Source organism: Pongo abelii, chromosome 6 (genome assembly GCF_028885655.2).
Source record: "Pongo abelii isolate AG06213 chromosome 6, NHGRI_mPonAbe1-v2.0_pri, whole genome shotgun sequence".
In the NCBI taxonomy this organism is placed as follows: Eukaryota; Metazoa; Chordata; class Mammalia; order Primates; family Hominidae; genus Pongo; species Pongo abelii.
In genome coordinates, this window is record NC_071991.2 from 77,531,967 (window position 1) to 77,547,687 (window position 15,721).

Here is a 15,721-nt window from a genome sequence, read left to right on the forward strand (position 1 = left end):
GCGGTCAATCATTTGAGATCCAACAACTCCAATAATGTTTGGAAGTCAGGTATTCACTGAGTACCTACTGTGTGCAATGTGTTTCATTACATAAAATAATAATCAGGTTGCCCTTACATATCTTACAGTGTACTTAGAGAGTTAAGATTCATCACACAATATTGTGAGAAAACAAGTGGAAGAAACAGTGGGAAAATCTGAATGCCAGAGCCAGAGGGGCTCTGAGATGACATGTGCCGGCCATTCCTGGAGAACACATTCATGAGGGGGCTGAAAACGGAGCTGCAGTGAGCGTTAGTATGTGTGCAGGCAGGATATAAGACCAAAAGAGGGAGCAATACCATCAACAGAGGAGTGACATGGCACCAGAAAGGAGATAAGGAATGAGTAGGTGGAAAAGAGGTTGGCTTGACTGGGCCCTGTGGGAAATAAGGTTCAATAGTGAGAATGGGGCCAAAAAGGAGACATGTACTCAATAGTTCATTATTTCCAGGCTAGTGACAAGAGAATATGGCTTCATTTCTAGGTGCTGTAGCTTTGCATTCTGTTTTATCACCACCACCCCTGTCCATTTGTCCATTCTTTCTATATCTTGTTGCATTACAAATCACACACTCCAGGAAAGGTAATTAAAAAAATAATAAACTAGCCCCAACGAATTTTCTTTGGATGCTCTGAATAACCACTGCTTGGCCTCTGAATCACCTCCTTCCCTGACTTTCATTTAAACGGGCTCACTTACTTGGCATTTCATGATGATCAAACCTGTCTTTGGTGGTCAACTTGATACTGTTACTACTACCTGTAATATTAGACTCTAGAATGAAAAGTGCTAAGGATAGAGAACTTGTCTTTTGTGTATTATGTTTTGTCATGCTTAGGGTACATTTTCTGGCACTCTGTATTTAACAAGCATAACAAAGCACACCCAGGCTGAAGGATATCACATTTTCTGTACTTCAACACAACAAAAGCAGCAAGCCCAGTGGTCTCGCCCCCTAGGGTGGTTAGAAATTTCACTGGGAAATGAGGCCCTTATCACAATCCACATAAAAAAGAAATCATGCCTCAGGTGTATCTCTACATATACTAGAAAAGCTCCAATGGAAATAAGCCTGAATGGAAATAACCTACACCCAGAAGACAATTGGTTTGCTTAAAGGGGGTTTAATTCCTACAACCACTCTCTGATAGTTAAATATTGCCAAGTGTAGAAACTTAGTCACTTAAAATTACTAAGGTGGGAAACCTAAGGTGGGTATAGAGTTTCAGCAGGTAGTCTTTCAATTTGGAAAAGAAGAAACTATTGACCCCGACACTAATTTAATCTAGCATTTTAATCAAAAGGCCGGGCGCGGTGGCTCACGCCTGTAATCCCAGCACTTTGGGAGGCCGAGGCGGGCGGGTCATGAGGTCAGGAGATGGAGACCATCCTGGCTAACACGGTGAAACCCCCATCTCTATTAAAAATACAAAAAAAATTAGCTGGCCATGGTGGCGGGCGCCTGTAGTCCCAGCTACTTGGGAGGCTGAGGCCGGAGAATGGTGTGAACCCGGGAGGCAGAGCCTGCAGTGAGCCGAGATTGGGCCACTGCGCTCTAGCCTGGGTGACAGTGCAAGACTCCATCTCAAGAAAAAAAAAAGAATTTGCTTTTAAGTTCTGGAGACTATTTTTGCTGAAATTCTTTCTAATGAAAAATTGTATGACTTCTTGATGTTACAAAGCATTTGCAACTTGTTATTTAGGTAACAGAAATGAGAATTTTGTTAACCAACAACAGGGTTTTTTTTTTTTTCTTCTTCTTCTTCTTCTAGGCTAAATCAAAGTTTTAAGAGATTGGCTACTATTTCCCATTTATTGAAAATGATGTATTGTATACCTGCACTTGCATCTTGGGAGAGAAGAGGACCTATGAAGAGGTTGCAATAATTAATGTGGTAACCACACTAGTTAGAAATTCAGTTAACTAATAGTGCACAAAATCATTATAATCCATTACAGAAATTAAAAAGTTAAATTCAGTCAGTAAACTGGCTATCAAATAAATGGACCAGTTAAAGAATATTTTAGAACCTGTTTTGATTGCATGAAAAATCAAAATTATGGTTTTCCTTCCTGAAATAATTGTTATTTCTCCTCAAAAGCAGAATGAGCTTATCTTTCAATATGGGCCATCACCAAAAGGGTTAACATTTCCAAATCCATCAGTAAGGTTAGATTACATAAAAACAAAATGCTACAGCCCATTAAAAAATCAGGTATTCCATTTTATGGTATATATTTAAATCTATTCAAGTCCATGCTTTGAAAAGAGCCATGTAACTTAATCGGCATTAAATAATGTTAATTTAATAGAAGGAGGAAGAAAGGTCTTCCCAGGTAGATATTAAAATAAGCCAAAAAATAGGCCAGGCACGGTGACTCATGCCTGTAATCCCAGCACTTTGGGAGGCCGAGGTGGGTGGATCACTTGTCAGGAGTTTGAGACCACCTTGGCCAACTGGGGGAAAGCCCATCTATCCTAAAAACACACACAAAAAATTAGCTGGGCACGGTGGCTCACACCTGTAATCCCAGCACTTTGGGAGGCTGAGGTGGGAGAATCACTTGAACCTGGGAAGCAGAGGTTGCAGTAAGCTAAGATTGCACCACTGAACTGTAGCCTGGGCTACAGAGTAAGTGAGACTCCGTTTCAAAAAAATAAAATAAAATAAAAAACAAAGTAAACCAAAAAATAAAACTGAAGTTATAATACATAGATCCAGCCAGCCATGGTGGCTCAATGCCAATAATCCTAGTACTTTGGAAGGCTAAAGCAGGAGGATTGCTTAAAGCCAGGAGTTCATGACCAGCCTGGGCAATAAAGTGAGATCCCACCTCTACAAAAATTAAAATATTAGCCAGGCATGGTGGCAGGTGCCTATAGTCTCAACCACTGGGGAAGCTGAGGTAGGAGGATCACTTGAGCCCAGGAATTTGGAGTCTGCAGTGAGCTATTATCGCACCACTGCACTCCAGCCTGGGAGCAACAGAGCAAGACCCTGTCTCTAGAATAATAATAATAATACATAGATTCATAGTAACTTATATCCCAAAAATTTAATCTGAAGACTTAACACTGTCTGAAAGATTATAATAAACATAAAATGTCTTTATTGTATTAATGCTGATACAGGTCACCAAACAAAAGGGGTAGAAATTTAAAAAGCTAATTTATTTAGAATACAAGATATGTTTGGGAGCATTAGGAAATGTAGCATATTCTAATATGGATATCTGAAAGGTTTCCTTAAAGGCTTCCAACACAGACACAAGGGCAACATCTAATAGTCTAATATAGATGGCATATAAACTCATATATTTCCTTGAATCAATAGTGACTCAATCATTCACCTACTGGACAAATTTTACTGAGCACATGCTGTATGTCAGGCATCATGTTAAGCACAGAAGTCTATGTTGGTATCAATTCAGAGTTATGAAGCAGACAGGGAACAAACAATTACAATACTATGGATCAAGAACCTTGAAAGAGGTGAGCACAGGTTAGCACAAAAACATGGAAAGACATCAGTGCAGCTCAGCAAAAATAAAGGAAGACTCCTAGAGGAGATGATACACACAAAAAAAGTCTTGTAATAGGATTTAGCTGGGTGAAGAAGGGAAGGTCAGGGCATTCTAGGGAAAGGAAATAGAATATAAGGATAATCAAAGAAATTACGGCATGCTAAATGGTGCAGGGCATTGCTCAATAGGGCAAGAACACAGAATATATGAGTTGCAATATCATTTGCAGAGGCTGGAGAGGCAGGTGGGGGGCCCTTGTTTGCCTTAAAATGCCTCAGTTTTCCAGAGACACCACAGAGCCCCTGAGGAATTTATCTGTATTTCTTAATATATTTCATCTGGCTTTAGTGTAGAGGATGGATGGGAGGGAGGCTTAACTGGATGTAGGGAGATCAGTTGGGTGAAATGATAAAGACCGGGACTGAAGTAGGAGTAGTAGTAGGTCTGGAGTACACATTTGATAGACAAATATTTTAGATGTATAATTAACAAAAGTTTATCATCAATTGAGTATGGAGGTAAGAAAGAAGAATGGATAGATTCTTAGATTTCTTGCTTGGGTAATCCAGGGCCTCAAATAATATGGTCAAGACTTCGAAACGTGGAGGGAAGGATGCCTGTCAGCAGTAACCCAGCAAAATAGGTGCTTCTTTCTCCTAAAATCTATGTACTGGTTGATGGATGATAATGGGACTAGGCTAGGTTACGTGTTTATCACCTTGTGGTATAGAAATGGCCATAAGTATCACAGCTCCCAACAGGACTACATAAAGTGGTGCAGAATTCCTCAAAGGAAAGTGGGCAGAGGGGAGAGAGATGAAAAAGAGTGTAGAGCAAATAAAAATAGCAGCTACTGTGATCTGTTATAGAAGATGAGAGCAAGGGTCAAGGGAGATACTTGATAGCAAATTATGTATACGGATATGGAACTTGAGAGAGTTCTGGGCTGAAGACTGATTATGCAGATAAGGCATGGATATGATTGTGTAGGGAAAAGAAAAGGTAGAGAAGAGAGGCAGAGGCAGAATTCTGAAGAACACCAAAATTTTACAAGTAGACGTGAAAACAGGTCCCCAAAGGTCTAAAATGGACTGGTTACAGAGATGGAAGGAAAACCAGAAAAGGTGTCATAGACATCAAGGGTGGAAGACAATTTCAAGAGAGTAGGATTAATCAATAGTGATTAATTGCCTCAAAGAGAGATAGCCTGGGCATGGTGGCTAATGCCCGTAATCCAGCACTTTGGGAGGCCAAGGCGGGTGGATCACCGGAGGTCAGGAGCTCGAGACCAGCCTGACCAACATGGTAAAAACCCGTCTCTACTAAATACAAAAAAAAAAAAAAAAAAAATAGCCAGGCGTGGTGGCGCACGCCTGTAATCCTAAGTACTTGGGAGGCTGAGGCAGAAGAATCGCTTGAACCTGGGAGGTGGAGATTGCAGTGAGCTGAGATCATGCGATTGTGTCATTGCCCTCCAGCCTGGGTGACAGAGTGAAACTTCATCTCAAAAAAAAAAAAAAAAGAGATAAAGGCATTTGGCAGGCTTTAGAGGCGGGCCGAGTATAAACCAGTTCAGGGGAGGTTCTAATGAGGGACGCAAAATCAGATTACAGAAGTTGACAATGAATACAAAGTAAGAAGCTGGAGGCACAAATATAGACCACTCTCTCAAGAAGCTTGACTCTAAAGAGAAAGAAAAAAGAGTTGATAGTTGGAGTTAGACAGGAAAGCGCTAAACATGTTTATATGACGAAGGGATAGAACTGGTTGAGTAGGAAATGTAGGACAGAGATGTAGGAGAGTACTGAAACAAAGGTGCACTACTGCTCCTGGAAAAACCTTTTTTTTTAAAAAAACAAGGTCATTAAAAATACCCAAATGTGCTTGGAGGCAAGCAAATGAAAAAGGAAAACATTTTTCAAGGACAGGTCAGATAGGACTAATAAATTCTGGGACAGGAATACACACTACCATAACTAAGAACACACAAGGGAAACTTGGCAGCTAGATAAAACCTCGGACCAACATACACCGTATTGTCTAGAATCAGCTCTTACTCATCATGAAGACAAACGTAGTCATTATGGGCAGAGGAAAACACAACCTGAGAAACATGGAAAATACCCAAAACAGATAAAAGGCACAATATGTAGAGGCCTGGTAAGCTAAGCATTATTTTCAACTGCATAAACACAGTTCTTCCCAAGGCTGGAGAAATGACAAAAGTTTTTAAATTCTATTCCTTTGTTTTTGGGAAATCTCATGTATAAATAACTTAATGATTTATTTCATTGGTTCACTCATTCAACAAATCCTGACTGAGGATTTATCATGTGCTAAGCACAAGCCCAGTCAGAGCACTCATTCTTAAGTGAAATAGGGGATGGGGGTTAATCTTTGAAAAAGTGCATTCAATTTACCTATGATCTTTGTAATAGAAAATACAAAGTATAACCTGTCAGAAATCTTCTTGTCTTGTGGAATATATAGAGGATACAGTGAAAAAACACTGCAGGTCACATTAGTTTTAAAAGCAGGACAGACATTGGCCCAAAGACTGAAGCATTTCTCTTTAGAAGGGATTCAATATGAAGATAAAATACGTAGATTCCTTCCATTTCCTTGAAGTTCAATTTCTAATTTCAGGATATGGAATAGGCAAAACATGGAAGAAATATCCAACTAATTTGCGGAGATACAGACCTGTATTTTTTTTCTAATCTACTGACCATCTGTTCTTTAAGTTTCTTACCGGCATCATTCCATTCTCTAAATCAACTTCATTTCTTCTACATCTTTAGGGTTGCCTATATCTTTAGGGTTAGGAAACTCAAACAGCTACTTGAGGTAGAAACTTCCAGATTTGCTTTACAGACAGTAGCTAAGTTTCCTGCAAAAAGAAGAGGAAAGTTTAGTGTTCCTGTTTTAAGCTGTGTTAATTGATGGCTGCAACTGGTATAGTGTGAGATAGAAGAAAGACTTCATACAGTCTAGTCTGTTCCAGGCTCAAAAATATGTGTGGATAAACAAATTCTCCTGAAGATCCAAAAGAAGGATGAGGGGAGAAGACTACAGGAAGAGAATGAGTATTTAGGTTTCATCTTATACCAACTGCCTGTGTGCATTTCGGCATCCATTTATTTATTTATTTTTGTCCTGAGAAGGCCTATTCAAATGACTAAGTTAACAATATAACACAGAACACGTTAGCGTACAATGTACCCTGTAGGTGTAAAAATTCAGCTTTGTTTTGCCCTTGTTCTTGAACAAAAGCTTCTTCTTTGCTAGCCTCCCAAAAGTTCCCAGCCATTATGTGGAAATACACTCATTTTAAAACAAAATAAATTATGTACCTTTTGAAAAAATTAAAAGAAAAATCATACACATAAACACACATATGCACAATGACATTGACATTACCCTGTTCCTTCTCCCATGTGCCTCAGAGTTATAGCCAACACCTGTGGCCACACAAGGGGCAGATTTGGCAGCTGCAGAACCCAGATGTCAGACACTGGATTGTACATCCCTGGCAGCAGTCCTAAGTTGGAACCTGTCTCCTTAACTGACCTCTGAAATGCTCTGTTGTCTGACTCCCTTTCTGGCCTGGGTAGTGACTTGCAAGCTCTCTTTTGGGGCTGGTTCAGAGTCAGGCAACTGATGGTTTGTTCTGAATGCAATTATCCTTTGCTTTACCTTTGATTGTAAGACATTTATTTATTTATTTATTTATTGTAAGGGTGAAAATTGGGATTGGGTAAATTCTTGACAAGGAATTATATTCAAGTTTCTTGCAAAGACTAAATAAGTTGTTTTTTGCTTTGATTGTGTCTTTCCCAAATAAAACTGAATGAGATCCACTCTTCCAATTTACGTTTTAGCATGCAGTGAGCTTTTGCTAATGAGAAGTAAAATTATGAGATTCTTCGGCACTTTTCCCCTCCAAAAGAAGATTGGTTTCCTTTTATTGCTTCTTCTCCTCCTCCTCCTCCTCCTTCTTCCTCTTCCTCTTCTTCTTCTCCTTCTCCTCCTTCTTCTTCCTTCTTCCTTCTTCCTCTTCTTCTTCTTCCTCTTCCTCTCCTCCTCCTTCTCCTTCTTCCTCTTCTTCTTCTCCTTCTTCTTCATCCTCTTCTTCTCCTTCTCCTCCTTCTTCCTTCTTCCTCTTCTTCTTCTTCTTCCTCTTCCTCTCCCTCTCCTTCTCCTCCTTCTCCTTCTTCCTTCTTTCTCTTCTTCTTCTCCTTCTTTCTTCTTCCTCCTTCCTCCACCTCCTCCTCCTTCTTCTTCTTCTTCCTTTTATTGCTTCCTTCTTCTTCTCCCTTTCTTCCTCTTTTTTTTTTTTTTTGCAGGGTCTCACTCTGTCCACCAGGCTGGAGTGGCACAATCACGCCTCACTGTATCACTGCAGCCTCGACCTCGCCAGGCTCAGATGATCTCCAACCTCAGCCTCCAGAGTAGCCGGGATTGCAGCTACCAAGCCCAGCTAAATTTTTGTAGAGACGGGGTTTCACCATGCTGCCCAGGCTGACTTCTACTGCTTCTTAAAACTACCTCTTAATGTTGAAAATGAAATCCATCTTTCTTTAGAAAATGAAGGAGGTACAATTTTATTTTTGCTATTACTAAAAAAAAGTCTCACCTTTTACAGAGAAGAGCTCTTTGTATCCTGAGTTGTCCCGATTCTTTATAGAGGAAATAATGACATTACAATCTCATTTCCATGCCACTTGCTGAAGAATGACATTATTTATAAGATGCAACCATCTTTGGAATAAGGTAGGAAAAGGCCAGGTATCTACAAGGGCTCCACTTACAACGCAACACTGTTTGCCCTACAAGGAAGGTCTGTGGTATATATAGTTATTCGTGGCAAGCTAAAGAGATACATGCCTGACATTAACAGGAAGATAAATTCTGAGGAAACCATAGAATATACTATCGTATCCAACATAAAATGGTATTCATCTGCACCATGTAAAATGTTCCAAATTTTATCGACTTTCATAAAAATGTAAATACGTCTCTTGGATAGCACTGATTAAGACTTGGAAAAAGACTGAAGATTCCTGAGTTCATACTAATATAAATAATTGATAAATAAATTGGGGAAAAGAGACAAATCTCTCATGCAGAAGAATTCCAAATAATTTATGTGATAGTTACCTTTCAAGGAGGTGGAGTTTAATTACCCACTCCTTGAGTGTGGGCCGTGCTTTGTGATTTAATTCCAAAGAGTATAGAAAGGTTGGGGGGAATAACTTTTGCAGTGGAGAAACCTGAGAAGCACTACTTTAGCCAGGTATTCAAAGTCAGCATCATCAGTAATAAGTCATGTTTATAGCTTATACTACTCTCAATATGATATACTCTCACTGAAGGGCGTATCACCTTTTTAATATTTCTCCAAAAACCCATATCCCTAGTCTAACCATGTGAAAACATCAGATAAACCCCACTTGAGAAATATTCTACAAAATACTTAACCAGTATTCCTCAAAACTGTCAAGGTCATCAAAAATAAAAAGTCTGAGAAACTGTTGAAGCCAAGAGGTGCCTAAGGAGATATGACGACTAAATAAATGTAATGTGCTATCCCAGATAGACTGCTGGAGGAGAAAAAGGACATTAGAGGAAAACTATGAAATCTGAACAGGGTGTGCAGTGTAGTTAATTGCAATGTACCAGTGTTGATTCCTTGGTTGTGACAAATGTACTGTAGTTATGTGAGATGTCAACAACAGGGGAAACTAAGTGAGGGGTATATGGGAACTCTCTGTAGTACCTTCGTAATTTTTCTGTGAATCTAAAACTATTCCAAAATAAAAAGTTTATTTAAATTTTTAAAAGACTGACATATTGTCATATCGACTGAAACAGAGTTCCCTGCGTCAATCAATACCTCTTTCTCTCTTTCCCACACACACCTATCTGCCAAACCATATGGCACGAAGAGTCCTTTTCCTGAAACATAAGAATACTTAATCCTTCAAGCCAATGTAGTATGAATGGAATTGGACTTATTCTGAAAGTTTTAGATTTCCCAATAATACCTAGGTCATGCCCTCAGTAATATGGGACAAATGCTCAAAAGATAATGTCCATAAACCTGTATTTCCCAAAAACTTTAAAAGACAAAACATCCTTCAACTGCATTTCCAATAAACTTATATTTTGTGTGAGTTATTGACATAATTAATAAGACAATGCATTAATCTCTGAAAGAAACATATTCTTTGCTAGATTACTGAGGGCAGTGTTCATTTATTGATCAATTGTTACCATGGGAGGCACAGAGGTAGTCTGATGTACTACGGTTTCAGAACATGAGTGAGATTCTTTCCTTGCTTCTCCTTACCTGTCATTTAGAATTATGAGAAATGAAATCTCTGGGAATTTTAGAAGAATTTTTTCATACTGTTTTGAATTTACCATTTTTCTTTAAGAGAAGAAAAAAACAAGTGTTGACGTCAATGAATGTTTACCTTAAAAAACTATTATGGATTTGATCTGCAATTGTTAATAAAAATTGTGCCTTTGTTAACATTTTAATGGTACAATTTTAAAAGTTCAGTTGATCAAAATTTAATTAGCCAGGATAATAAATTGGTCAGAATCGCCTCTCTCATTCTGTTTTTAGGAAAGAATGCAAATGTCTTTAAAGAAAGCTTGGGAAAAAAATACATGCAAGTTCTTGAATGTATTTTAGAGCTAAAAATAAGATTCAAGGCTGGGCACAGTGGCTCATGCCTGTAATCCCAGCACTTTGGGAGGCCTAGGCGGGTGGGTCATCTCAGGAGTTCGAGACCAGCCTGGTCAACATGGTGAAGCCCCGTATCTACTAAAAAAAAAAAAAAAAAAAAAAATTAGTCAGGCATGGTGGCAGGCACCTGTAATCGCAGCTACTTGGGAGGCTGAGGCAGGAGAATCGCTTGAACCCAGGAGGAGGAGGTTGCAGTGAGCCGAGATCATGCCATTGCATTCCAGCCTGGGTGACAAAAGCAAAACTCCATCACAAATAAATAAGTAAATAAGATTCAGTAAAATCACCTGCACATTCTATATCCATAGTACTTTGCAATAATAACATATATTAGGAAAAAGACTATAATAATGAGAAAAAGAAAAAAATGTTCACTATGGAATTCTTAGCTAAGGCAGAACAGTCAACTAACATATTTTAGGAATATTTCTCATAGTAAGGTATTTAATATGGAAAAAAATACTGGGAAGGAGGGGGATCTACAGTTAATGTAGGTAGCTTTTTTTTAGGTTACTCTTCAAGAAGTTCAATTAATATATATTTTGCATTTCATTATAGTATTTTGTGTGTATGGTCAATAACGAGAATTATAACAATCCCTTTCCCAGAATACTGATGATGCGCTAGGCTTTAGGCTGCCAGGCATTTGACATACACCACCTATAACTTAACATAACGCTGCAAGTTATGAACAATTAGTGTTTAACAACTGAGAGAACTGAGGGCACCAGAAGTTAGGGGACTGATTGAAAGCCCCACAGCTTATAAGGGAGGGAGCCATTACAAACTCTGTCTGGCTGCCTCAATTGCCTGAACTCTTTCCCACCATATCACACAGCTTTGTTATCATATATTATAATTACTAACACTATTAAAGCAGGCATTTATTTATCACTAAGTGATTTAAGTCATTTAGTCTTTCTAGGCTTCAATTTTATCTTGGGTAAAATGAAGTTGACTTACTGATTTCTAATGTTTCATAGAAATATTAATTTATATACAGAATAAAAAATTAAATGGTAATTTTCACAATATTTTTGTTTAAAGAGGAAGATCATTAACATTGGCCCTTACTAAATGTTGTGATGATGGGATCAATCTAGAAATGCTCATGTCATCGCTCTCAAATCCCTCCAGTCCTATTAAGCCAGGACTAGTGATCTTACCATTTTTAATGTTATTCCTTAAAACTTACATGTCAAATGGAATTTCTAGTTCTAGATCCCTGAGGAATCTAGACATCCCATTACTGGGTATATACCCAAAGGACTATAAATCATGCTGCTATAAAGACACATGCACACGTATGTTTATTGTGGCATTATTCACAATAGCAAAGACTTGGAACCAACCCAAATGTCCAACAATGATAGACTGGATTAAGAAAATGTGGCACATAACACCATGGAATACTATGCAGCCATAAAAAATGATGAGTTCATGTCCTTTGTAGGGACATGGATGAAACTGGAAATCATCATTCTCAGTAAACTATCGCAAGAACAAAAAACCAAACACCGCATATTCTCACTCATAGGTGGGAACTGAACAATGAGAACACATGGACACAGGAAGGGGAACATCACACTCTGGGGACTGTTGTGGGGTGGGGGGAGTGGGGAGGGATAGCAGTGGGAGATATACCTAATGCTAGATGACGAGTTAGTGGGTGCAGCGCACCAGCATGGCATATGTATACATATGTAACTAACCTGCACATTGCTCACATGTACCCTAAAACCTAAAGTATAATAAAAAAAAAAAAAAACTTACATGTAAGAGGAAATTGTATATTTTTCCCAGCACTATACAAACTATATACTTAAACTTTTTGGCTCCTAAAGAATTAACAACTTGCATTCAGATATAAATAATGCAAAGAAACCCATTTTTCTGGATCTGAAAATAATCAAAAATTTTATTTTAATTCACATTTATTTAAATATAACATTTTTTATAGACACATGAAGGTACTTATAAACATTTATAACATGGTAGGCACAAATATAGATGAAATGTTTAGGTATTTTCGACAAAATTTCACACATAAATTAGACAAACTGACTATGTGCTTGCATTTAGTTTTAAGGGTACATTAACATAGATATTTGAAAAGAATCTTCTTTTACAAAACTACTAGAAATGTTCACATTTGCATCAGTAATAAGTCATATTTCCTAGACTGATGCTTTGTAAGAACTATGTAAAGATCTAATTTAATCATTAACATCATATAGTAACATTATATGTAAATGAAGCATATTTTTGTCAATAGAAATGTTCCTCTAACTTTTAAATAACATAGCATTTGTATTAAAACCATGCCACATTTATTAAACAAACATGCATAATACTTTAAAACTGGAATAATTCATGTACCTTTATGCACAGTGTTTAGTTTCACTATGGCACTCTATCTTTGTGAAAAAATATACTTAAAACTTGGCACAGAGTTAATAAATCATATTACTGGTAATCAAAATAAATGTGATTTCAATTTCCCATGACATAGAAAATTCTCTATCACAATTTACCTCTTCCCTTTACAGTTTATTGACCAATGGCAGTTCTGTTTTCATTAAAGTAAATAATGGATATTCAAGAACTAAAAGTCATATCTAGGTGTTCTGCCTATACTCTAACTGGAAATGAGTTGATTTTAGTTTTTCCAGCAGTAAAACATTTCCATCTGTATTGTGGCCAACAAATTTCTAAATAAGGGTGTTATCAGCAATAATATGTATCATCATGAGATGTTTTTCTTCAGGAGGCAGAGAGGTTGAAAGGAAATGTGGATCTCTTCATAAACTGGGAACATATGTGGTAAGGAGAGCAAATGGCAACCGAGGCAGAAGCAGGGAAAGTTCTTTGGAAAGATGGTCAGAGAGCACACTGAAGTAGCAAAAATCCACAGAACAAAGGTGGGAACACAAAAATTATTCACGATGGAAAGGGCTGCCATGGGTTTCAGAAAACCGAAATGGGCCACTCCAGAAAGAACACGCAGAGCAGGTCTAGCATTCTCGTATCAGCAAACTAGCACTGCTGTTTAGGACAAGTTTTAAATTTCCACATCAATGCATCTGAAGAAATTAAGCTAACTGGCAACTTTTTTTCTGAATTCATTCATAAACACTGTGGAAGAAAAAAATTCAGGAATAACACTAATTCAACTTCCTACAAACCAGAGAGGAGACTTCACGCCCACTTCTTGCTCAGACTTCGGAGCTGTAGTAACTGAAAAATGCCACAATTCTTTTTCACAGTTCTTCTAAGATAAATTTGAGGTGTTATATTTTGAGAGACCATCTGAAGGAATCGACTCCCTTCATAAAACCTTCATAGGCTAATTTTTATATTTATTATATGGGAGAAAGGAAGTAGAACTTAAGTTCAATTTGTATACAAATGTACCTTTTTCTTAAAAAGAGAGTAATGAACATAATGCTATTTTCTTTGCTTTATGATCCTTGCTGAGGATCTTAAACAGTGAAATGGCAAAGAACATCAAACAGGTTAAATAAAATAGGCGAACATATTTTAAAGCTGTTAAGATGCAAACAGACATAAAGATTATGAATCACAGAGCACTGAATTTTCAAGAGTGAAATCATACCAAAACCGTGATAAGTTTTCGCTGACATCATAGGAGAGTAAGTGGTCGGGAAGGTCAGTGATGGTGCCCTGTACTGCCAGCACATGCGGGGCCAGGGTGAAGGGCACATCGCTCAGGAGCTCGGCCATTAATGAGCTGTTCTCCAGAGTCTGGCCTGCCTTATTTTCCATCTCAGGGTCTGATACAGTCACACTGGATGAATTTTCTTTGTTGGTCTAAAAATACATATATTTAAAACATTTAGGCCTTGTGAACTTTGAGGTTTAATAACAGTAAATGTGGCATTAATACATCAAAATGATTGAGAAATGTAGACTATATAAATATTCCCAGATTTGAATGCAGCTCTTTACTTTAGAATTACAGTCATCCAAATCTCCATTAGGCTTTAAAATGAATCCTAAACTTTAACTCAGACTGACCACCCACAGACCCCTTAAACACAAACTGGCCTTCTTGTTATTTCCCTTGCTCAGATAATGTCTGCAAAGTCTGTCTCCGCTTTTCCAAATCCTATGTACGTTTTCAGGCTCTGCTAAATTCTCAGCTGCCCTATAAAATCTTGTATCACTGGAGTTCAAAGTGATCTTGCCCATTTCAGAATGCTTATGGAGCAAATTGCCTAAGATGTTATTTGGTGTTGCCTGTATGTGTCCTTGCTAATTGCTGTTCCATATGCAAATATATCTTATCTCCAACTAGACTATAGGGTCCTTGAAGGCAAGCAATCTATCTGGCATATCTTCGTATTTTCAAACTTGCACACTTTACTATTTGACACTAATATATATGTACTCATAATTTATCTCTAATGTATACTATGAGTATTGATTGATTGATTGTCATTGGAACTAACCTGTTATGTCACAAAAGTTACGCAATTTTTTTAAAAAGGATATATCTTGTTCAGTTTCTTTACAATTAATATCTCTTGCAAATCACCTAAATATCAATCAATAGAAGAATGGATAATAAATTGAAATTTATTTACAGCAATGAAGATGAATGGTCTGCCACTACGAGCACCTGGAACCTAACTCAAACCAGCCTGGGCAAAGAAATGACTCCCCCCTCAACCGTCAATCTCAGGCAGAATAAAACTCTCAAGTCTTTACATAGGCCTACTAGCTCCTTCACAATCTGGCTCCAGGTGTGCTTCTGACCTCATCTCCAGCTCGTGTGCCCTGGCCTATTCCTCTTCAATCCCACTGTCTCCTTGCTAGTGCTCCTTGCAAGTGCTTGCTCGTGCACACCGAGCCTGCTTCTGCCTCAGGGCCTTTGCTTTCCATTCCCTCTGACCAGGACACTCTTCTCCAGGACATACACAGGGCTACTTCCCTTACCGCCTTCCAAGTGCTAGCCCAGACGCCATCTCAATGAGGCCTTTTCTCACTTATATAAAACTTACTTTTATGTGGTTTTTGTTTGTTTTTTATTTTTTTGAGACGGAGTCTCGCTCTGTCACCCAGGCTGGGGTGCAGTGCGTGATCCTGGCTCACTGCACCCTCCCTGTCTCAGCCTCCAAAGTAGCTAGGACTATAGGAGCATGCCACCATGCTTGGCTAATTTTTGCATTTTTTTGTACAGACAGGATTTCACTATGTTGCCCAAGCTGGTCTTGAACTCCTGGACTCAAGCGATCTGCCTGCCTCCCAAAATGCTGGGATTACAGGCATGAGCCACTGCACCCAGCCAAGAAGCTTTTGTAGCGCATGTTCACTGCTGTATCTCACATGCCTAGATCAGTGGCTACTGCTCAATAAAGACTTATTGGGCTGTT

General features: G+C 38.3%; 1 protein-coding gene across 4 annotated transcripts in view; it reads right to left on the bottom strand.

Moving 5' to 3' along the window:
* The window catches only part of UMAD1 (UBAP1-MVB12-associated (UMA) domain containing 1), a 301,427-nt gene that overhangs the window by 50,536 nt on the left and 235,170 nt on the right, over positions 1–15,721 (bottom strand). Inside the window, exons 4-5 of one of the 4 annotated variants that reach the window (XR_008527076.2) lie at positions 13,942–14,156; positions 6,321–6,458 (exon numbers count right to left, since the gene is read on the bottom strand). The exons of 1 other annotated variant lie outside the window; for it this stretch is intronic. Coding sequence is in view for 2 of the 3 variants with exons in the window: in XM_024249644.3 (XP_024105412.1) it covers positions 13,899–14,156 (258 nt within the window). In the remaining variant the exon portion in view is untranslated. Of the gene's footprint in view, positions 1–6,302; positions 6,459–12,213; positions 14,157–15,721 lie in introns of those variants that run through there. 2 more of the 4 variants (XM_054559454.2, XM_024249644.3) reach the window with 2 other exon arrangements.